The 22,768-nt window shown below is 41.3% G+C and overlaps 1 protein-coding gene across 1 annotated transcript in view; it reads left to right on the top strand.

The window, feature by feature from the left end:
* Positions 1–22,768, top strand: part of AFG2A (AFG2 AAA ATPase homolog A) — a 241,553-nt gene that overhangs the window by 150,346 nt on the left and 68,439 nt on the right. The window contains 1 exon segment of the mRNA XM_065684485.1: positions 21,019–21,183. Within this exon segment, the coding sequence (XP_065540557.1) occupies positions 21,019–21,183 (165 nt within the window).

Genomic DNA, 22,768 nt, shown 5'->3' with positions numbered 1-22,768 from the left:
AAAGGGCTCAGTGACAAGATAATGAGTAAGAGTCAACCACCCAAGTTTTAGGATTTTGAGGTTATATAAACTTGCTGATTCATATAATGGAAAAGCCACTGGCCACTGTTTAATTTCTGGGACTAGCCTCTGCTGCTGTAAATATTAGTAAAGTGCTGAAAGATGACAGTGGAGCTACACTGGTTTACAACAGCAGGCTGGGGCTTGTATGTCTTTCATGTCTTTCACTTAAGAAGTGGAAGTATACAGTGATTCTCCCTTCAGTAGACTTGTCGGTGAAGAATACGGGAATGTAATGGAAGGGTATGATGAATAATCTGAAACTAGTTCTGAAAAAAGATCCCTGTAGTTTAATTCGTAGAACTGAACAAACAGCACACCAGTCGCTCTCAATGCATGCAAACATGGTATTGCTCACATGTATAAAATACAAGCTATGTGTATTATGAAATGCCGTATTAAAATGATGGCATTTCTGCTGTAGGAGAAGAGGGTTTTGTCTGCAAAAAAAATATGTACATGATCCAGTTTCCCACTGAGAGAGCTAAAATCCTAGAGATTAACAGCTACTTTTCTACTTTATACATTTATAAATATAAATTTATAAATTTATAAGTGATATTTTCCCATCAGTTATAAATGGTATTTGAATAGCTTTTTTTCTGAATTAATTCTCATATTTTTAGAATGTACTGTTAAACTATTGTTTGTAGAGATTTTAAAAAGTGGAGTGGGTATTTTAAGAGCGTTGGAAAATGGGATTTGGAAATCTGGTTAGGTCTTCAATTCCATGGTTTTCTCTAAGTATTTTACAGCTGTTTGTAGCCTCTTGGAACTGATTTTCATTAGTTTTATTGCTTCAGTCCATTCCTGCCAAGTTCAATGGAGGCTTTGGCATACGTGGGGTGGGTTTGGTGCAGGCAGCGAGTCTGTGCGAGAGCTGTGTCTGTCCGGTTCCTGCCTATGATTCCTAATGGGATGCTCATTAAACTCTCCTAGGAGTACTGCAGAGTAAACTGCATCTATGGTACCCTTCAAATAATATATTGTAATTAATGTAAAATGACTCCCAGAGAATAATTTTCTTTGATAAAAGTACCATTATTTAACAATAATTCCTGTGGGTTTACTTTTTAAGTAACTTCGTATGAGGACTGTATGTGCCCACAGGTACTGTTTAAAAGCTAGTTGGGTAATTAAACATTTTTGCTGTAATTGTTACCTCTTACAGCTGCTGCGCTGAAATTCACAAGAATTAAAACCAGAAGGAAAAACAGCAGGAAATATGTAATTGAGGGGGAGGAGGAGGGAAGAGAGGAAGTAAACTGCTGGGATATTCTAATTGTCTGTCTTAAAAGAAAATACAAGTAGGAAGTTGGAGTATTTGTTTCTGAATAACTTGCAATGTGTCAAGTTTCATTTCATCATTATGAATAGTAACATCAGCTGTGTTACGATAATCTAGCATACATTTAGTATATACTAGTTAATAGAAAATTAAAATACTTTTTATTCCAGGTTTATTAAGTCATAATTTACAAAATTATGACTTGATAAGTAGTCCTTCCCTTTGATAGTCAGTATAGTTTTGAGGTGATTATTGTAAAGATGGTGGGAAAAGTGTTTCTTACTGTTTTTCTTTTAGTAAGGTAGATTTTACTAATGGATCAGAACCATTTTCTGCTTACAGTATATTACTGTCTGCATGAGTCTCTAGGAGATAGTGTTTATATTACCTTAGAAAAATAATCCTAACAATCTCAAATCTAGTCCTTAGGACATTAATTATTTAGGGCATTTGTAGTTTGAGTTGAAGAAAGAAAGGTGAATAATTGAGACAAGGACCAGTCTCTTCCATAGATCTCCATAGACAGAAGTGCATTGATGTGGTCATCTGTCAAACTAAAGAATTTTGAATTCACTGTCAAAAGCTATTTTTCTGTGTGCATGTTATCTAATTCCAATATTTATTTTACCTGGAACTGGTCCTTTCTTTGTGAAGGAAGCGTCAGATATGATACTGAAATCTCAACTAAACAAACAATTGGAAAAACTTTTGAAACTCAGCCATTAGCCATTTTATTCCTGTGTTCAGCACTTCCATACTTGATTCAAAAGGACACACAAGGGCACAGCTGCGATTAAGAGTACCCCTCCAGTTCCTTTGCCTAGTCCCCCTCCATCTCCTTTCTTAAAAGTATCTCCAATCTAATGTAGATCCACACAGACAACATGTGATGGGTTATATGTCCTGTTCCACAGGTGGGCTTTGACTGGGCTGTGCATTGTATGAAGGTGGCATGTGTCCAGGTACAACCATGAAAGCCTGCTTAGACTCTGGACAGGTGGGGCTGGTGCCTTACATCATGATGGTTGAACTGGACACTGAAGTAAGAGGCCATCCTATTAATATTACCTACCCTGAAGGAGCAAAATTGCTTTTAGGTGGGTTCTGTGCACCTCCTGTGGTACAGAGTGTCATAACTATTTTACTACCCTTCCCACTGCTTGGAATTTACTGTTAAGAAATAGAATTAGAAGGCCCAAGTGGCTGCATCACATTTAGAGCACAGTAACTCTTGCTGCTTTCCCAGGTGCAGGCTTTTGTGTTAGATATCCCATCCCTCCCAGAGGCTTGGGAGGGATGTACCATTCATCTTTTCTGTCCTCCTCCAGTCAATTTCTTGTCCCATTGGCAGAGGCAGGGACATTGCTTATCTCCATTGAGCCTAGCTGAGCAGGTTTATGGAAACAGAACTGAGGGGAGCACATCTTGGGCAGGAGGAGGGAAATGGATGCCTCATGATGAAATCTGAGAAATTTGTAAACAAGGAAGCCTGGTCCTCAAGAGGACACTTCAGCGCTCCCTGAACTTCTGCAGATAAATGTTTTCTTCTCTCTGGTTAACATGATTTGCAGGCGGATGGCCAGGACTGGGATTGCTCACCCAGCAAAGCCCTGCAATTGCACGCAGCTGTAGCTGAATAGGCTTTTGTCCATTTTAGGACTACAGTGATGTAAGGAAATAAAATATAAAGTACTGTGCAACAGGAGCAGGCTCTGCATTGTGTGCAAGCACTTTGAGGACTTCTCTGGAAGCATTTGCTGTGTGCCAAGTGGGATAAAAAAGCAGTGTTAATTCTGAGATTCGTTTCCACCCCCTCCACCCCCCAAATTTTTAGTCTGTGGATGTTTGTGCTCTCAGAAGGGCTGAAGGCTGTCACATTGGCTAATAAATCTTCCAGGAATCCTGAAGCGCAATGAGTTATGAAACACTTGTGTTGGTCTAGATGCAGGTGTACCAGAAATAAAGTGTGCAGAGATTTTGAGTACTGCTGTTGCTGGAGACTGTTCTTGCTGCTGAGAGAGCTCTCCAGTGCAGATCTCAACACCCATCTGTGCAGATTATTTTACTGTGGCAGTTTTTTGATTCACTTTTTTTTGAATACTGTCAGGTTGCATTTTAAGAACTGAAGGTTTCTGAGTTTTTAAACAGTGTTTTCTGTTATACAAGACTTTTCTTTAAAACATCAGCCTCGAAAACAAGATGCTAAACCAAATGTGTTTGCAAAGGGAGATTTGAATTATGTCTCAGCAATTGAATTTTCACTTACCTTGAGCAGATGAGAAGTCATAGTTGCATTTTACAGTCATAATCCCCAACTCTGTCCAGGGAACAATTTATTTCAGCTTATATTTTCATTATCTTCAATTTTGTATATAAAAATGAATTCTGATTCATTGTCAGCACCGTTTGTGACAGAAATTACGGCACCAAGAAATCTTGTTAGTAATTGCTGTTGAAAAGCAAACCGTTGCCTGTTTTCTGCACAGTAAAAATGGAAGAAGTGCAGATAACGAATAAAAGAGTAACTGCTGGGAAATGTCACTATGTGCTATGCATATGTATATATATTTACATATATATACACACATATATAGGAACTTTCTCTCCAGAAATCTTGTTAGTATGTTCTTTAGTTGTAAAGTTTCAAGAAGCAGAGCTTCTGCCATTCAGTGTAGAAAGATGCTCCATAGCCAATTATGTTTTGCTGCCTGGAAGTCTACAGTAAAATGGTGTTATAACTAGCCCAAGTTCAGCAGTGCCAGGCTTTTGAAATTTTAGAAGGAAGGTCCAGTCTTTTGAAAATGAAGACAAAGAAAAGAAACGCTTTTCTTCATTTGAGAGAAGTAACTTTCAGCAGTTTCATGTCAGCCCACTCTATCTTCACATATCAAGTCTATTTCAAGAGTAGGGAGGCCTCACAGAATGGTATTTCACTATTTTTCAGTTGTGACCCTGTTTTATTTTGGGAATCCCACTTCTGTTAGGCTCACAACTTCAGGTATCATGACCATGGCCTTAGATTTTGGAAACACTGATAAAGTTTCTTTTTCTCCTAACTTTATTCTTCATTTCTTTGGGTCCCCATCACCATGCGCCCTTAGGATGCTAAATGTTTTGTGCATGTTCTGAGTGCAGTACAGCAGGACCCTGTCGCCTTTAAGTGGAATTCCTCATGGGTGAGTGGCATCTTGTGAGTACACTGTGGTCTGTGTCAGAAACTAAATTTGGACCAGTGCCCTTCACTGCTGATGGTATCTGGTGTGTGAGAAATATAAAATGTCCTCACTTAGGTAAGCGATAGTGTCGAAGAAAGGGCTTTAATCTTCTGTTTAGCTTCTCTATTTTCCCTTTCAGTTCATGGAGGGAACTTGTTTTGGGGGTGCGTTCACTTTAGTGTAGTGTTTTCCCAGAGTACCTTTGCACAGGCTGAGCTGGTGATGGGACAGTTATTCACTGGGGTTTAGTATGTGCCCAGTCTGCATTCTGGGGGTATGTGCAAGCTTTCAGGAAACACCCAGGCCATTCTCCCAGCTTCTGTGGTCATTTTGATTCTGGTGCTCATCAGGAGAGGAATTAAATATCCTGGCGTAGACTTCCCATAGACAAATTTCTGTATGCCTGTGTTATTGGTACCAAAAGATTATATCTTTGCATCCCCAGAAAGAATCTAAAACTCTGATTTTTCCTTCAGAGCAGCTTGAGTAAAATTAAATTCTCTGATCCTGCATATTCTGGCCTTCAGTCAAAGGATGGCTTGATGGCTTCAGAAACTTGAAGAATGAAAGAGTATAATTTTGAAAGCTAAAGAATATGTGTGAGGAAATTTCGGTAGTTCTAAAGCAATGACCTGGATGAGGGAACTGAGTGCACCCTCAGCAAGTTCGCTGATGACACAAAACTGGGAGGAGTGGCTGACACACCAGAGGACTGTGCTGCCATTCAGCGAGACCTGGACAGGCTGGAGAGTTGGGCGGGGAGAAACTTGATGAAATTTAACAAGGGCAAGTGTAGAGTCTTGCATCTGGGGAAGAACAACCCCATGTACCAGTACAGGTTGGGGGTTGACCTGCTGGAAAGTAGTGAAGGGGAAAGGGACCTGGGGGTCCTGGTGGATAGGAGGATGACCATGAGCCAGCAATGTGCTCTTGTGGCCAAGAAGGCAAATGGCATCTTAGGGTGCATTAGAAAGGGAGTGGTTAGTAGGTCAAGAGAGGTTCTCCTCCCCCTCTACTCAGCCTTGGTGAGGCCGCATCTGGAATATTGCGTCCAGTTCTGGGCCCCTCTGTTCAAGAAGGACAGGGAATTGCTTGAAGGAGTCCAGCGCAGAGCCACAAAGATGATTAAGGGAGTGGAACATCTCCCTTATGAGGAGAGGCTGAGGGAGCTGGGTCTCTTTAGCTTGCAAAAGAGGAGACTGAGGGGTGACCTCATCAATGTTTACAAATATGTAAAGGGTAGGTGTCAGGATGATGGAGCTAGGCTTTTTTCAGTGATATCCAGTGATAGGACAAGGGGCAATGGGTGTAAACTGGAACATAGGAAGTTCCACGTTAACATCAGGAAGAACTTCTTTACTGTAAGAGTGACAGAGCACTGGAACAGGTTGCCCAGGGGGGTTGTGGAGTCTCCTACACTGGAGATATTCAAGGCCCGCCTGGACAAGTTCCTGTGTGATGTACTGTAGGTTACCCTGCTCTTGCAGGGGGGTTGGACTAGATGATCTTTTGAGGTCCCTTCCAACCCTTGGGATTCTGTGATTCTGTGATTCTTAGTGTTAGGAATGTTATAGCTACTAATGTGAAATAGGTTGGTTGTTTTTTTGTTTTGTTTGGTTTGTGTTTTTTTCCCCTTGGTTCCTTTGATAAATCCTAACTCTAGAGCTTGAGTTGTCCATATTCAAAGGGCAACCATTTGTATTTTCTCTTCGTTAGAGGGCAATTTTGAGTACTGGTGTCCCCATGAAGTAAATTAGAGTAATTTAAGTTGAAAATGTCTCAGTACAGTTTCTGCAATTGGCAAATGCTTCAGGAAATCCACATCAATGGGAAATAAAGATAGGTGTCTCCTTATAAGCCGCACTGCCCATGGGTAACATGATGCTCTGGGCACTTTATTCTTAAACTGTATCCTGAACTGTGCTGTTGTCTGTTTCAAATGATATGTTGCATGCCTACATGACACCTTGAGAGCATTACTACAGAAAGACAAATAGAGTAATCAAATGGTTATGTTAAATTTACTGCAGTTCAAATCTATTTCTAAACAGTGATTAGAGCCCAAGGTAAATGTAGTAGTTGAAGGTGACTCCCAAGCAAGTCACTTACTAAGCTTTCAGAATCAAATACCGCTAAGTTCTGGGAAAATGTTAGCTATAAACACCAAAGATGTTCCCTGTTCCTTTTTTGCAAATGAGAAACAACTCACCAGTGAAGTTTGGTAGGAAAAACACAGTGCTACTTTTTAATGATAATGCAATCAATTAATTTTTTTTTTGCTTGGCAAATACGTTACAGTTCCCCAGTGCTGAAGAGTACGATTCTGTGACACTGGCAATAGGATGGGACTGCAATGGCTTCTCACTATGTTAGCTGGGAAAAACGTACAGCTCGGGTATGGCAATAATACAGATTTTTATGTTTTGGAATTGCTGAAGGTTTCCAAAATTTGCATTCCATAAGGAGAGTAGGTTTGTCTTATTTGGACACCTGTAAACTGAAGAATGGTGAAACTTTTTGGCCAGATCGGATGGGGCATTGAGCAGCCTGGTCTAGTGGAAGGTGTTCATGCCCATGCGGAGGGATTGGAACTAGATTATCTTTTAGGTCCTTTCCAACCCTGATCATTCTGTGATTCTATGATTCCACATTTAACAAGAACACCTATTAGAAGAACAAATTTATCTCAGGAGCCGAGTGTGTCTTGTTTTGCTCCTTTCTGCCCAAGAGCTTCACAGCTGGCACAATAAATGCAGCTTTCCAGATATTCAAGTATTAATAAATCCATAGTCAATTTATATATGTAAAAGTTATTAAAATTGTGTAAGTTAACCATTCAAATATATCTTTTTAGGCGGAAACCCCCTATTTCTATAAATTATACCACAAATAAATGCAGCATAAAAAAAGAAAAGAGATACCTTGATGGCCTTATCAAAGAAGCATAAAGAGGTGTTAACAAGGTGATAGGAAAACACTTTACCAGCATAAGGTAGGAGGCCTATCAAGGTCAAAACCCCAAATATTTATAACAAAAAGGAAAAAAAATAAGCAGTGGTAATAGTAAGCATCTGAGCAGTGCAATAATCTATTCATGTCAGCAAATAAATGATCTATAAGTAGATATCATAAAGGTCACAGTATGAAGGGAAAGACTTGATATAGAAGCATAGAACAGGGAACGCTATAAATGAATACAGTCTCAGGAAATCTGAAAAGCGGTTGGTCAAAGTAGCTGAATTTTTAAAGTATGGAGTCAGTAGAAAAAATGTATAGGAGAAATAAAAGATGGCCTGAACTACTGAAGTAATTAGCGTGATGCTCTGTTTTTCTTATTTTTTTTTTGTTTGTAGAAGATTATTTTCTTGTGCTGTTTCAGGCAGAATAAAGGGATCAGTTGAAGTTCAGTAGAATAGGAGATGATGTGCGGATCAGATTTAATCCCCACCATAACTCAACAGGAAACCCATTTGAACCACCTCCCCCAGTGTTTTATAATGTAGATTATGCCTATAGATTTAAAGATAATATTTGACTGGGTCCCTCAGGACTGAGTCTGTAACATCTTGAAATGACAAGGTACGTTAAGAGGAGTGTCTAATCAAAGCTTTAGATCAAGGTGCAAACCTTACTTTATTGAGGGGCACATTGACAGGATACTCCTTTACATAGACAGTGGTATCAAGCAGAGGTGCAATGTTGCACCTCTGCTATTTGGAGCCACTGTTTGTTTAAGTGGGAGAGAGAAGATTGACTCGGGTAGACCATACCTTATGTTACTTAACAGAAACCACAGCTAGGTTGTTTTCCAGATAACCTGCAGTCATCTACAAAAGAAAGAAGAGAAAAGAAAAAAAAAAAAAAAAAAAAAAAAAAGGAAGGGGGGGTGGAGAGGAAAGGGAAAGGAAAGGAAAGACGAAAGGTAAGTTGAAAACCAAATAGACATAATGAGAACCACAGTAATTTTCGACTATGATAATGTGTTACAAAAGCAAGCTACACACAAACAAGAGTCTTCACGTTGTGTGGCAGTAGGATGTGAACAAACAGGATGTCCAGAAAGAAATAGTGTAATACATCAAGCAGACAGCAGTTGCAGTTACCAGTATAAAGAAGATTTAGGTGTTGGTAATCCACAATTTAAAACCTATCTATGAGTCTTCAGCTGAAATCTTGTTTCCACCTTAACAGCTGGATGTGAAAGCTGGAAATCTACCAAAGGTACAGACAGACATCTAAAAGCTTTTGAAAGTAAATGCCTTGGGGAAATAGTAGGAATGAATTAAATGGAATGAATTTATAACAAATACTGAGAATTGTCAGGGAGTTGAACAAGACTTAATCTCCTAAATTATCCAGAAATGTAGATGGAAATATCTAGGATGTGTGGTAAGAATGAAGCCAGATCTGATGCCAGATTCCTGCCATGGCAGGAATGCCCTCAGGCATGACTGTAGAACATGTAAAAGGGGCTGACCAAAATAATTCCTCTACTGAAAAGTGCTTAGAGATGAGAACATTATGGGTGACTTCAGAAAGTGAGGGACAGACAAGGAGAAAGCCAGATGGACAACAATCAGCAGTCTCACTCTCTTATTGGAAGGAACTCTTGGCAGTGTGAGTTGGGTGGCACGAGAGGTTTTCATCTAGTATTTCATGTCTGTTAGGGGCCATAAACTCTTGGAAGACCTGTAAAATGATTTTAGCTTTTTATCAGTACCGCTCCAGGCCTAATGACTAGAAAGTACATATTTTAATCCCAGAGTCCAAACTCTGTCACTTGCAACTGGCAGCTGCAGTAAGCACTATAATTTATGTAAACTCAGCACCACCCACAAGTTTCTAGATCAACACACAGAGTGGTTTCTGCTGGTATGAGGGAGAAAACCACCAGGTTGTCTTACTGCATCCGGGTGGAGGAAGTCAGTGATTGTCTGCTTGCAATAAGAGAAGGCATGTCTGCTGGGGCCTTTTCTTCAAGCAGAGTGTCTTGGCTTCTGACCCAACCGGTGCACTGCTGTTCTTAATTAGCCTGTGTCTTGACTATATTAGTGTGCTGGCATGTAGCTAGCTGGGATTTTATAGTCAAGCATGTGCAGCTTTTCAGTATTCCCTGCACTTCTCTATCTCTGGAGGCCTGTCACCTGCACTATTAGGCTGATGGCGTCCTCGGTGGCTGTATCTGGCTGTTTGCAAAATGTCTTCTTCCCTGATATGCTCATCTGGCCCCAGAAAGGCTCCTTAGCTGTGTGGCCATAGTTTTAAATATGGCAGTTTTAAATAGTTTTAAATATCGTGTGTCTGCAGCTGCATGTCCTGCATCAAGCAGTGCTTCATTTATGTGAGCACCACTTTGCAGATGCTGGTTAGAGGCCTCTTTCCTACTGTATATACTTATCTGTTTCTTTTTTTCTCCTCAGTCTATAACTAAAAAATTGATTAAGAGTGCATATTTTGAAAAGGGGAGAGGGCTTCACTGGTATCTAGGCATCTGGACTGGCAGTTAGTGAGTTAAAGCGTATAGTGTATCTTTTAGTTGTTCTTATATTAAAAGCATGGTTGGGATTTGGTGGCATGAACTGAGGTATCCTGTGCGACTTTTTTCTGCTCAGCAGGTTCCTGTCTGGCCACCAGCTATCCCCTTGGCAGGGAGAAGCCAGGGAGATATCCAGAATACCTTAGCTGGTCTCAAGTGGTATTCGCATCTGCATTGTACCCAGTATGTTTTAGTTCCAGAGGAGCAGGAGAGCTATGCCTCCCAAAGAGAGGGGTTTAAACCAGGATTTGTTTGTTTCACTCCCTGTCTTTTTTGAAAATAAGCCTAAAGACAGGCTTTGAAAGGGCAAGATCAGCTTGGTTTCCAAGTACAAATAAGTGATATTTCTTGTACTGTGACTTTATTCTCTCAATGAGTTGAATGACTTTTCCTTTAGCTTACAGTTATTGTGACTAGGATCTACTTCATTCCTTCAAATGGTCTTCCAGAGCCATGGTAGTAAAATAAGATCTTTCAAATAATGAAAACCAGAAGTTTTTTTTTGTTTTTTTCTTTTCCTGCCACAGTGTTGGCTGTAACAACAGAAAGTCATTGATTTCGTTTTGAAACTGTTTCTTGTTTCCTTGATGCTGCTTACCTCTTTGCTGATCTTTCCTTTCTTTAGAAGTAGCTCATTTGGCATACCTGGTTTGTTCTAAGAATGTTTCTTTCACACTGTGTTTATCTGTAGTTAGTTAGACAGGTCTATAAAGTTTGGTCACAAGCCAGGTAAAGTCCTCGAGATTTTTGTGGTAGGGTAGTCACTGAAATAACCAGGTGTAAGCAATCCAGAAACTGATATGACAAAAGATTATAGATAATGGATCATGTAGCCTTGCAAATCCATCTTCCTCTGTGCAGCACATTTTTACTGCTGTTTGTCACATATTGAAGTATTGAGTCTCAAGAAGTGTTTAGAGCATGTCCTGTTAATGAATCATATGAAAACAGAGTGCAGAAGATGAAAAGCTGTTACAAGGCAGGTCCTGATTGAGATGACCTGCTGTGGATTTTTGTCATTTGAGATCAAGCTGTTTATCTAAAAAGAATCTCATCCTATGCTGGTAATTTAATCGGTCAGAGCAATAGTAATATAAAGGCATAGTTATGTATGGAAAATATGGTATTATATGGTAGATCATTGTTACAGCATTCAAAAGCTTCTGAGGAGAACTGTAGTATTTTGGCAGGAGTTCAAAATTCTCTTTCCTACAAGGAGCAGGTTCGGTAGTTTTTTTTTCTTTAACGTGTCATTTTGAGGTTACATGGTAACATCTGTCAGTTATGCTAATCTCTGTCATCCAGCTGTTATAAGTGTGGTATTTTCCTTCCTTTTCCTTCTTTTTCCTCTCCTTTCTGCTTTCTCTTTCTCCTCCCTCAGAAAACAAAACAAAACAAACAAACAAAAAAAAAAGCCAATAAAAACCACCTCCTTTGATACTGAAACTTCAGGTGGAATGAAGTGGTTATAAAAGCATCTGTCAACACAGGAATAGTTTGCCAAGCCAAGTATTTGGGTTGGAAGTCATGCCTTCCCAACTGCTTGAAAACAGGAAGTATCTCTGTTAAGTGATGGATAGCTCTACTTTGCTGAGAGGAAGAAAAAGTGTTTTCTTTCTTTCTTTTCCTTTTTTTTTTTTTTTTTTTTGTTTCTCCTTTTTGCCTCTGGGCTAATAAATGAGTTCTGCAGCTGTTCTATGTATGTAAAGAAATACTCCTGTAGAAATGTATATAGGGGTGCACAGGGTTCTGTGTGTGTTTATGTATGTGTGTGTATGAATATACAGACTAAAAAAAAAACCACCCCAAAACCAACAATTCACTTTATACATGATCGGTCCCTGTGAGAAGCCAGCCCAGGCACATCTTACCCAGTGATTCCTGTAAAGCTCTCAAAATCTGTCAGAAACAGCCTGCAGGATTGCAACGGCTCCTGGGTGATTAATTGCCAAAAGAGTCTGGTTCCAGGTTCCATTACATGTAATTGTTATCTTTTCTAAAGGGGTTCTTTTATTAAACCTCCACGCCCAAGAACAAGGAAAATAAAAAAAGAACTGACATTCCTGAGGTTTTGCACCTCTTAGACAGGAGCAGGGAAGACTTTCTTATGTAAACATACACTGAAGAGGGTGTGTTATGTTGTTTATTAGCTGATGATAGCTGGTTTGTTTTTTTTTTGCCTTCAGTTAATTTTAACCTTACTAAAAATCGTTTTGTTAGAAATGGGGGAGGAAGAGCAGCATAGCATTTAGAGAAGAGAGGGAGTTCCTGGAGATGGAACATCAAAACTGCTCTGGGAGACCCAGCAAGCGGCAAAGGACTAGGTAGCTCCTGCTCCTTACTAACATTGTGGGAAAACAGCCAGAAACAGGGATATCCTCTGTCTGCACACCACTGTGGTGAAACTGCTCACGTTGGACATGGGGAGAGAACAAGATCTTGTGACTGAAATCCCCCTTGCGAAGGAAGCAAGTGCAGCAGCCGCTCAGCACAGTTGGGAAGAGAGAACAGCAAAGCAGCAGCCTGAACAAGCAGACAAAGAAAGATTGGGCACTGTTTTATACCCAGTTTGTGGCTTGAAAACATGTTGTTGAGTGTCCTGAAAGTATGGGCAAATTGTGGAGACTGCTATAAGTTGCTTCAGTTTTTTCTGAGACCATATTCACAAAGCAGGCAGGAGTTCCCTGTCAGTGCCTCCATGTCTTTGAATCCACCACTTGAGAGGTTTGATTTGGAGATGAATTTCTATGGTGCCAAACTGGAGTATCTGTAATTGTATCAGTAAGATTGCTTGGATTTGCACTGCTTTTACTGCATTGAAAATGTGCTGTGTTACTGACAGGTTTAGACTTTTATAGACAGAGGCCTGGGCAAAGTATGGCTCCCAATGAGCGCTGTAGTAATTTGTGCCAACTGACCAATTTAACTGTTGGAAATATCAGGGGGGAAAAAAGCATGGAGATACTGGTTCTGCAGCTGCAGAGTATCTGCCTGCAAATGTTCCTGCCAAGAGAAGTGATTGAAACTCAGTTTCTTGAGATATTTTAATCCCATCTGAACAAAATCACATAAAAACATGCTCTGGTATTGTCTGCATGGGCCAAGGAGCACATTGTTCCTCACAGTTGTGTTTACACGGTCTCATTGCTGCAATGAAACAAGTCTCCTCAAGTTTTCTTTCTCCATGATTCCCCTTGAATTAGCTATATTAATCAAACTCAGTGGCAGGACTGTGATGTAAAGCAGTTTGGGCACTGATGTTACTCTGGGTAAAAAGATGAGTATATTTTGGTGCCTACTGGTTTGGAAATACAAGCCTGGTTTTTTGCAGTTTTTTCTCCACTTACATCCACAAACTGTTTCTACTACCTCTGGAGAGGCAGTAACCCTACCACCCATCCCTCTTCTCTGCCACCCTTTAGCCACGTGGAACCGTGGCTGCTATCTGGTGCAGGAGTTCATCCCGTGGCGCAGGAGGGACCATGGGAGGGGAGCTTAGGAGGCAGGAGGGCACAGCAGCCTCTTCCCTGTGCTGGATAGGCAGGATAAGGCAGCTAAATAGTCACTGGCACTACATGCTTGGTGCCAAATCCCCAAAGGAGGCAGAGGCACAGCTACTTCCAGGCCAGAGTAGCCTGAAATCCCATGGTTTGGTGGTGAGGAGCCCAGACTGCAGGCAAGCACTCCTGGGTGCTGTGACACACAAGCTGTCTGTGTGGCAGGCACTGCATGGTGGTGGTGATGGTTAGGGACTCAACACAAAGTGGGACCTAATTCTCGCCTGACAGCAGATGTCAGGTAGAGAAAATAAAATCAAAGCAGCTCTGAACACTGGCTTCTGGAGGCTGAATGTGTTTTCACATCACCTCTGGAAATTTTTGCTTTCTTGAGGGACTTTGAGCGCTGCCTGTTTATAGCTTATGTAAATAATGCTCATATCTGTTTAAAATTATCACCATTAGTGAAAATGACTGATTTGCTGTGAAACCTGCAGAAGCAGCATATGTCATTCAAGCAAGTGATGCCAGTGGTTTTATTCATTCGAGGCAGTTCTTTTCCCAGGTTGCATGTGATAAGGAAGATGAATTTTTTATTTCTCTGCATACTGCAGCCGTCGGATAAACCGTGTTTTGTTGCAATAATTAAGACACTGATCTGTAGTGATAGCTGAAAGTGTTAATTCCTGTTGGTTGCCAGCAAAAGGAGCAATTCTGAAAAGCTTTTTTTTTTTTATTGAATTGCACAGAAAAGTTTCTCTCTTTTGATGAGATGAACTGGAATGAGCAAAACTCAGTGATTGAAGGAGAAAGATTAACTAATGGTAGTAGGCCTGGAGGATAAGCAGAGTAGATGAATCCTGCAGAAGCAGGGACAGCAGTGAAGGGCACATTGCATTCTTGTTTTTCAGATGATTAATTCTCTGCTGCTTCATCTAGGTTTGAACTCAGATGATATAAACTCTCCTTGTTGAAGTTGGTTTACTGTTTGTTGGTGTATCAAACCATGTGTTTGTTCTCTGCCTTTAATTAGTACTTGTGGTTAATGCCTGAGTAAAATGTTTCCACTGTGCTCACTGCTACTTGATAGTGCTCATTCTTCCCGAACACCTGCTGTCAAACCTGTCGTGTCTTTTCTTGTCAGCTTGCACAATGCTCCAGGTCTTAAGCAAGACTGTCATGATGGAAGGGTTGTACAGCCTGATTTTTAGAAATCTATGTGGAAGGTGAAGTCTTTGCTTAGGGACTGATAATAGGAGACTGCAACATTTTGTTGGAGCTTGTTTCCAATAGTATCTAATAAAATGCAGTTTTTGAAGTCGTGGATATATTCTAGGTTAAAGAAGCAAACTGCTGCAACCTGAAAGGAATTGTAGATGTGTAACAACAGCAGAGAGTAATGTGCACGAATCCTGGGAGAAGTACAAGGGTGGTGACTGGCAAACAAGTCATCAGAACGTAACTGGTTAGAGATGTTGGCATGTTCTGATGCTGGTGACAGACATTGGCATGGAAGGAAGAAGGTGGGGAGGAGGAAGAGTATGGAGAAAGGGGCTCTTGGCAAGAAAAGTATCACTTGACTCAGGAGCCTGTAATTACAAGACTCCAGCCTTGTGACACAGCAAGTAAGGGTGTCACCTAAACCAGAGGAATTGGAGGTTGCCTCCTAAAAAGCTCATGCCAGAGGGAGAAGGAATAAAAATCTTGTGGAACAATAAAATTTATCTTTACAGTGGGCTGTGTTTTTTTAAGTTGTTAATAGTGACACTGTAATGTCTTTTCTCCTCAGCACCTTTTAATTTTGGCAATAAATCCACGACTGCAGAAAGCCTCCAGTAGCCTGTCTAGCAAACAGGATGGATGAGCTTCCTGTACTTAACACTTTCAAAGATCCTAAAATGCCAAGCACTTCCTGGTCTCTCATGCTGGCAGAGTCTCCTGCTCTGGCACAGAGTGAGAGCAAAAACATCAGGCACTGATGTGAGCCTCAAAAGCATAGGAGAAGCACCTTTATGGGAGCTGACTTCACTCCTGCAAGAGATAAATGTGATGGCAGAAGAAGGCCTTTTCATCATTGCTAACAAATTTGCTTCCTCAGCCTATCTTTTTTACCTTAACACTTTCCACACGTGCAACACATCTGTCCTGACATATGGGCAAAACTGCTGAAAGGATCTCATGAAGAGTTACTGCTTGCACAGACTGCAGGGAAAATGTGACTAAAATGATACATTAAAAAAATTAATCATGAAAGTAAAAAAAAAAATGGCATTACCCAATTAGGTTACAAGATGCAAAGTACCTCTGATATTTGGGAGTCTGTGTAAGTAGGGACCACAACCAGGGCTTATGAACTGCAATTGTTAATTGAAGTTGGAAGGATTTAGTTACAAAGGAAACAGATTGTTCTGTTATTTCCAGTCCTCTCATTTTCATCTGTGGTCTAATCCCAAGGGACTCCAAAGGCAGGATTCAACTTTTTGTTCAATTTTTTAGGTTCTGCATTAAAATAAATGTCTTGACAGTAAATGTCTTAAATTTAGTCTAAAAGTCTGTTCCTACTTGTGGAGGTCAATTGCAGCAGAGACTCTGCAGTAGCATTGATAGTCCAGATGAGCTTCATTAGCTGCTGAACCTACTTGCTTTCTCTTACACACCTCAATATGCCATTTACTGTGTGGCTTATGTTTTGCTAAGGAAAATTTTGTCAGTTTGGCACCGTAGTTTTTAATTCTATTGGGTTTTTTTCTAATCTCAGGTTACCCTCCTGCACCCTTTCTGTATGTTGTTCTGTTAAAAGATTGATTCAGAATGATTTTGATGAGTTAGGCATGGCTGTAAAAGTATGTCATTAGGAAACGTATTTTTTCTATCCCACAGAAAGCTCATTAGCTGGGCATGCTTCTGTCAGTGTTAGGGTTCTGCATTGTTTGACAATTTAGTTCTTTGGAAAAGCTAACTAAAGATGGATGCTTTAAAAAAAAGAATAAGGAAAAGAGGAGGAGGAAAATTAGCAAAGCCCTAAGGTTAATTCTTGTCCATTCTGAAAAGGAACCTTAGATATTTTCCTGGCGTTACTTATTCGAGGTTTCTTTCATGAAATAATTATCTTCGTAATTGCACACAAAATACGCATCTTTGATCTAGCTATCTTTTCCAGTGATAAATTTTGAAGTAATACTCTATTTTAATTACCAAAAAGTTTAAGCATTTCTTTTTGAAAGGGGAGCAGTTTCTTAATTAATATGTGGTTTTGCTATCGATATTATGTATTACATGATGATTATCTCACTTTCTTAGTGCTCCTCTGAACAGTATTGCATCTATGTACCACTAGTAACCTCTCAGCAGATATGCACTTAGACCCTTTCTGTAACAGTTGTGGTAACAACAAAAAATTACATAAACTTGCAAAAGAATTGCTTAATAGTATGAAGTGTTCTGGTTTCTACCAAAACCCCAATTAGTTAATTTTGTGCCCTTCCTGGCCTACATAAATTATGCAACCCTTACATCTCAACATCAGTGAATTATGTAGCTCTGTGCACACATCAATTAATTTTGGCCCCATCAACTTCCCACCTTCTGCGTGCTCCCAGCCTCAAATCAATTTTGCATCTCCCAGCCGCAAGCGGTTAATTTTGTACTCCCGTCAGCTCATTTCTGCCTGAACCTGCAGCCCTGCTTCAACTGTTCACCCTCCCCCATCTGCCTCTGCTCCTGCACAGCCAAGCCACTGCCTTCTCCTGCTGAATTCATCCTTCTCCAGCTCAAAGCAAGGATCAGTCCCAGGCAGCTTCACCTCCTGCCCCACCAGTCGGCACTGCATCCCGGTACACCCCATGGGCAGCAGGGCTGATCTGGAGGTGACCCGGGTGTCCTTCTCACTCTCCTCTTGATTTTCAAAGTGCAAATTGCAGGACTGAAGCCCTATCTTCTGGAATGGCCTGTCAAAGTCATGGTGCACTTGGAGCAATCACCTCCAAAACCCTTCCAGTGGGGAAGCCTGCATCACACAATACCCCCCTGAGAAGAGAAATAGCTTCCATGTGTGTAAGAAAAGCAGCGCTGAGGAAAAAGCTGGTGCCAGCATTCATCAAACTTAGCACTGCTGCCAGCAGCAGAAGTGTGACCTGGGCCTCGGTGTTAAAGCTGACACTGCTACAGGTGTCCCCATTAAATGTCACAGTAGGCTTCTCGAAGCAACCTAGGAAGACCTTGTTTTTCTCCAGAAGAAACTCCAGTGTGCAAAACTATCAAGAGGGATATATTACTCTCTTATTGCCAACCTCTATGTGCAGCTCTGGTCTGAGTCCTCAATTACTTTCCAAAATGCAAAAGTATCTCCATGAGAAGTATGTAGGGACCAAAAGCCTGAGAGGGCAATGTGACGTCCTGCAAACCAGAATGGCCTTGACGTGCTGTTGCTTGATGATTGCTTTCAGGCCAGGAGGCAGCAGGGCAGCTCTGCATCCCACTTATGGTCTTTAACCAGGGATTTGCGTTCTAGTAAAGTTCAAGACAGGCCCCTTCCTCACCATCTCCCTGTGTATTTAGTTCCTTAGGAGCATAGAGGGGAGGAGCCGGCAGCTTTTGCCAAAGGGACAAGGGTGGTGACAGCAGAGTGAGGAACTGTCAGGCTGCACCCAGGGTCACCCCATTTTCCATCCAGCTGGACTGTCGGGAGGGCTGGCAAAGAGCAGCTCTCGGTTCAATCTCCTTTTCTCTCTGGGGGCTGGAAGGAATTTAACCCCTCTCCCAAGTGGGGTTACAGATTATTTTCTCTCCTCTCCTCTTTGTCTGTGTCTGTTTAAGCAGCAAGCTCTGCAGAGGCTGACTTGTGCTTTTCTTGTACAATTCCCAGCACATCTGGCCATCTTGGGTAAGGTCCCTAGGCCTGATTGTAGCAAAAAGTAATGATAGTGTGTTTAAAACTTGGGCCTCCAACCATAACTATATATAAAACACAAAGCATTTGGGACAAACTGAAGGAAATACAATTTTTAGTAACTGAGCAAAATAAGCATATATTCACTCTTTTACATCTGCAGTTGTGCTTTGCATGCGTGAGTGCTCCGACATTGTGTTAGAAGCCTGTATCTCAGAACTGAAAGCCCATGCAATGCAGTGTAGTGCTTGCTCCCAACTGGTTGGCATCAAGTATTTTTCCTGTCTCGCTTGTACAACAGCCATGGTCATTCATCAGTGTGAAGTTAAGCTGGCTCTAGAAAATGTTCTAATTATCTAGGTGTTCTGATTAAACCTGCCTTGATTTAAAAGACGGACACCACTGTACTCCTGTGAACATTTGTTATTTCTTCAAATAATAGAATTAGCTATCGGCATTTCCTTAAGAGCATGCAGAACACAATTGCAGTATAATTCCTCTCCCTCCAAGCCTAGTCTTGAAACATGCAAACTTCTCTTTCAAGTGTGTTGGCAAAAAATGGCAACATCCTGGTACACAGATGATTTGGACACTGAATTACACACTGGTCGAGTTATCATCAGGGAATTGAGTTCTTTGGGGAATATAGAGTGCTATGGAAAGTAGCAGAGTCTGCTGGGGAAATATCAGCTTGTTTTTTGCTGTGTTTTGTAGGGATCCAGCACTGGCCACTGCCACAGAGAGTGCACCAGGCTGGGTGCAGGCTTTTCATCTTCCTGGTACAGCCTTGCTATAGCCTTACAGAGCTCAATTCAACAGACCACAGTGCTGTGCACTTTCTGCTGAGGGTTTCCATGTTCTGTTTTAAAAATAACAAGACATCTCTTAATATTCAGGATACATTTTTCCACTCTGAAGCACCACAACAGTCTTTTTAAAGAAACTTTAGGAAGGGTGTTAACTTGATCAATGCTGTGCAGGAAGGAAAGCTCTTTCCTACTATTTTTTCAGCATGACTTTCACTGACATGATCAGGCTGGGAAAAGACTTATTGGCTGACAGCCCAGGACAGCCATGCAATATCTCTAGTCATCTGGAACTCAAACTACTCTGCCCAGGGGAGAACCATAACGTAAAAACAATTTAGGTTACATGCTGAATCATATAAACATTGTTCAGTTTAAAAAAAAATAAATACTATTTATGTGCATTGGCTATGCACAGGTTTGGGGTTTTTTCAAATGTCAAATAAGAAAGGCTGGGATGGGTTTTACTTTTTTTGCTGTAGACAGTTTTCAAAAAACTTGGCCATTGTTAGAAGTATTAGGGATATGAACTTCCTCTCTTCTCATAGATTTAAGAGCTTGGCTTCCCTTATGTATCGGATATAATTGTTTTATATACAGATAATGTTTGCTTTTTGACCCTGTCCAGAAAGCACAGGGACAGGCACGCTGGTCTGGTCGGAGGGGGCTCCCAGAGGCCCTGGGGCCCCCCTGCTGCACAGCACGGGACTGTCCAGCACCAGCACCACATCAGGAGGGCTTGGCTTCATCTGGATAAGCTGCAAACCCCCCGAGGACAGAGTTTCTGCAGCCGTCCTGCTGACCTGCACTGAGGCTGCGCTTCTCTTCTACAAATTTATTTCCACCCCATTCAGCCTGAGCCCTCCATGCTCCCCTTTGTGGCCATTGTCCCCTTTTAACGTTGTTTGTTACTGCTGCCCAGAGTTTGTTCTGTCACCCTGCCACCCTCCCCAGTGTATGTATAATCTGAGTAACCCTGGTAAACCAAAGTGCAAGGGCCAATATATGTGTATGAAACTGAAAAGTTGAGGCCTTAGCTTCTAACTGTATTAATCTGTGGAGTTTTCAGTTGTCTTGTGGCACAAGAGAAGGAGAAACCAGGATATTTCAAACAGTTCAAAGCTGATACTAAAATGTATTAATTATAGTGCTTTTGCAAGACTATGGTTGGTTTTTTTTCCTCTCCCTTTTTGAAACGGAGTATTACTGGCCTCTGTTGTTACATTATTTTGCATAAAATCCTGCTAGAGTAAAATGCTCCTCAGTAAGCATGTGCAGCTCTAATAGCCTGGGATAAAGCAACATGAATTCGGCGTGTAAGTTTCACTTCAAAACCCTTGTTTTTCCCATCTTGTCTTAATTGGATACCTGAGACTGGGATGTGTCCATTGCCACCTGTCCTTCTGCCAAGTCCTAGCATTCCAGCACACCTTGCAACAAGCCTAAAATTATTATTTTTGGAAAATGGCTATGGTTCTGTATGATTTCTTTTTTCCATAAACTGGTATTTCACAAACTGAGTAGCCTTACTGTCTTTTCAGCAACTGGTCCATTCTAACAGAAGAGATTAGCCGCTCTCACACATAGCTTGGTTATTATTGTGCAGCCTCTTGCTTTGCTGAAATTGTTGGTTATTTGATGGCGTTGTTTTTAATAGAGTTGTCATTTTTACTTTCTTGATGTGATGTACCATGTGCAGTAACTTTTCCTCTGGTGCTTTCATTGCAGGCCTTGCTGAGACCAGGACGAATAGATAGAATTATCTATGTGCCATTGCCAGATGCAGACACTCGCAAGGAGATCTTCAAACTTCATTTTCAGTCCATGCCAGTCAGCGATGAAGTCTGCTTAGCAGAGCTTGTTCAGCACACACAGAAGTACTCAGGAGCAGAGGTAAAACTTTTGGAATGGTAATTGCCACAGAGTCGGTGCACAAAATTGTGTTTTCGAAATTGAAATCAAGTGTCGACCAGGTATCATCCCTTAAGGCTTCTCAAAGTGGTGGGAGGAATTATGAAAAGGAATGTTTGTGAGTTTTATGTTTCTGCATAGAAAACAATACAGTCTGGGGCTTTTTTCCTTCAAGATCTCCATCAGATTGTTGCCAGGGGGAAGGCCTCTTCCAGGAAGAGCCCTAGTACCATCACGGGTGGCCTCATTAAGGATGTGCTGCCCTGAGATGTGGAGGGAGGTGGGGGCAAGTGCCCCCAGACTGCCCACACAGTTCACCTGGGTCTCTCCACATCCCTGGGGATCTTTTTTGCATTTAAGATTGTGAGTGAGAACCTCAGATGGAGGGAGGATAGACAGTGTTATGAGATGGTGTAGGGGAAATGCAAGGAAGTTGCTGGTCACTTTGAGGCTCATATTTTCCTATTCATATAATCAAGATATAATACAGAGCAACACTTATTGTTATAGCTCATTGCTATTAGTTGGTAAGCTTCTGACAATGGACATCAGACAACTATTTCCTGTCCATGGTAGAAGGAGAAACTTTCCCAGGTACTGATGCCTGGCAGTTAAAATAAGTATTGATATGTTAGTGGTCACCACTCTGCTCTGTGAATATTATTCACGTCAATGTCTCATGAAAGGATATTTCATTCTTTTCTCGTTTTGATTAGTTGAAAGGAATTAACATTACTTCAAAAATTCAGAATGTTATTAAGGTTGCAAATTTGAGCTCTTAAAAGGTATGAAATACCAGAATTAAAATTTCCACCTTCCTGTAGCTTAGTGTATGCATTATTGTACCATCTTTAATTACATAGTCACCTTCTGCTTTTTCCATAGCAGAGTGGAAAATGTGATGTGCTTCCGTCAGCTCCCCATCTTTCTGTGTGCTGTTTACAAGGGCAGGGAAATAAGTTAAACTTTTGTCTTGGCTCACAAGAGAGGGTAACTGTGGAGTGTTTGTGTGATTCCTATAATGCTGAAGGCGTTCTCAACTAGTCATTGGATATGCTCCCAGGCAAGACTTTTGCTCATTTAGCTATCACTACAAATGCTGGTATGCTGTAAAATCCTGCACTGCGTACTGGCTGGTGGGGGCACTGCTGTTAGTGCTGCAAGTCCAAGGGATGGGGTCCGACCTTGCCAAACGCAGCAGCAGCAGGGCTTGGCGAGCCTCCAGGCTTGTTCTGGGAAGCTGTGTCATAGTGGACACCAAAGTCAAACCCGCAAGAGCTTTCCTCCTCCACAGCACAGGACAAACTGTGCTCTGGGAATGGATGAATGAAGGCTGTGTAGTGAGCAAAGCTGTTTTGTGTAGCACATCTTTTTGCCACAGAATGTGGAATCTCAGAATGAACAAAAGGCAGTAAAAAAGGATCATAGCCTTAAATGTCAGTCTGGAAAATTGTCTCAGCTCTACTGCCTCCATGTTTTGGAGTAGTGACTCAAAACAGCACTATGTTTTTACCCAGATGTCAGTGATGCTGCCCTGGCAGAATATATCTGCCTCTGGATGAGTTAC

Source organism: Lathamus discolor, chromosome 1 (genome assembly GCF_037157495.1).
Source record: "Lathamus discolor isolate bLatDis1 chromosome 1, bLatDis1.hap1, whole genome shotgun sequence".
In the NCBI taxonomy this organism is placed as follows: Eukaryota; Metazoa; Chordata; class Aves; order Psittaciformes; family Psittacidae; genus Lathamus; species Lathamus discolor.
This window is presented reverse-complemented; position numbering and strand designations above follow the sequence as displayed.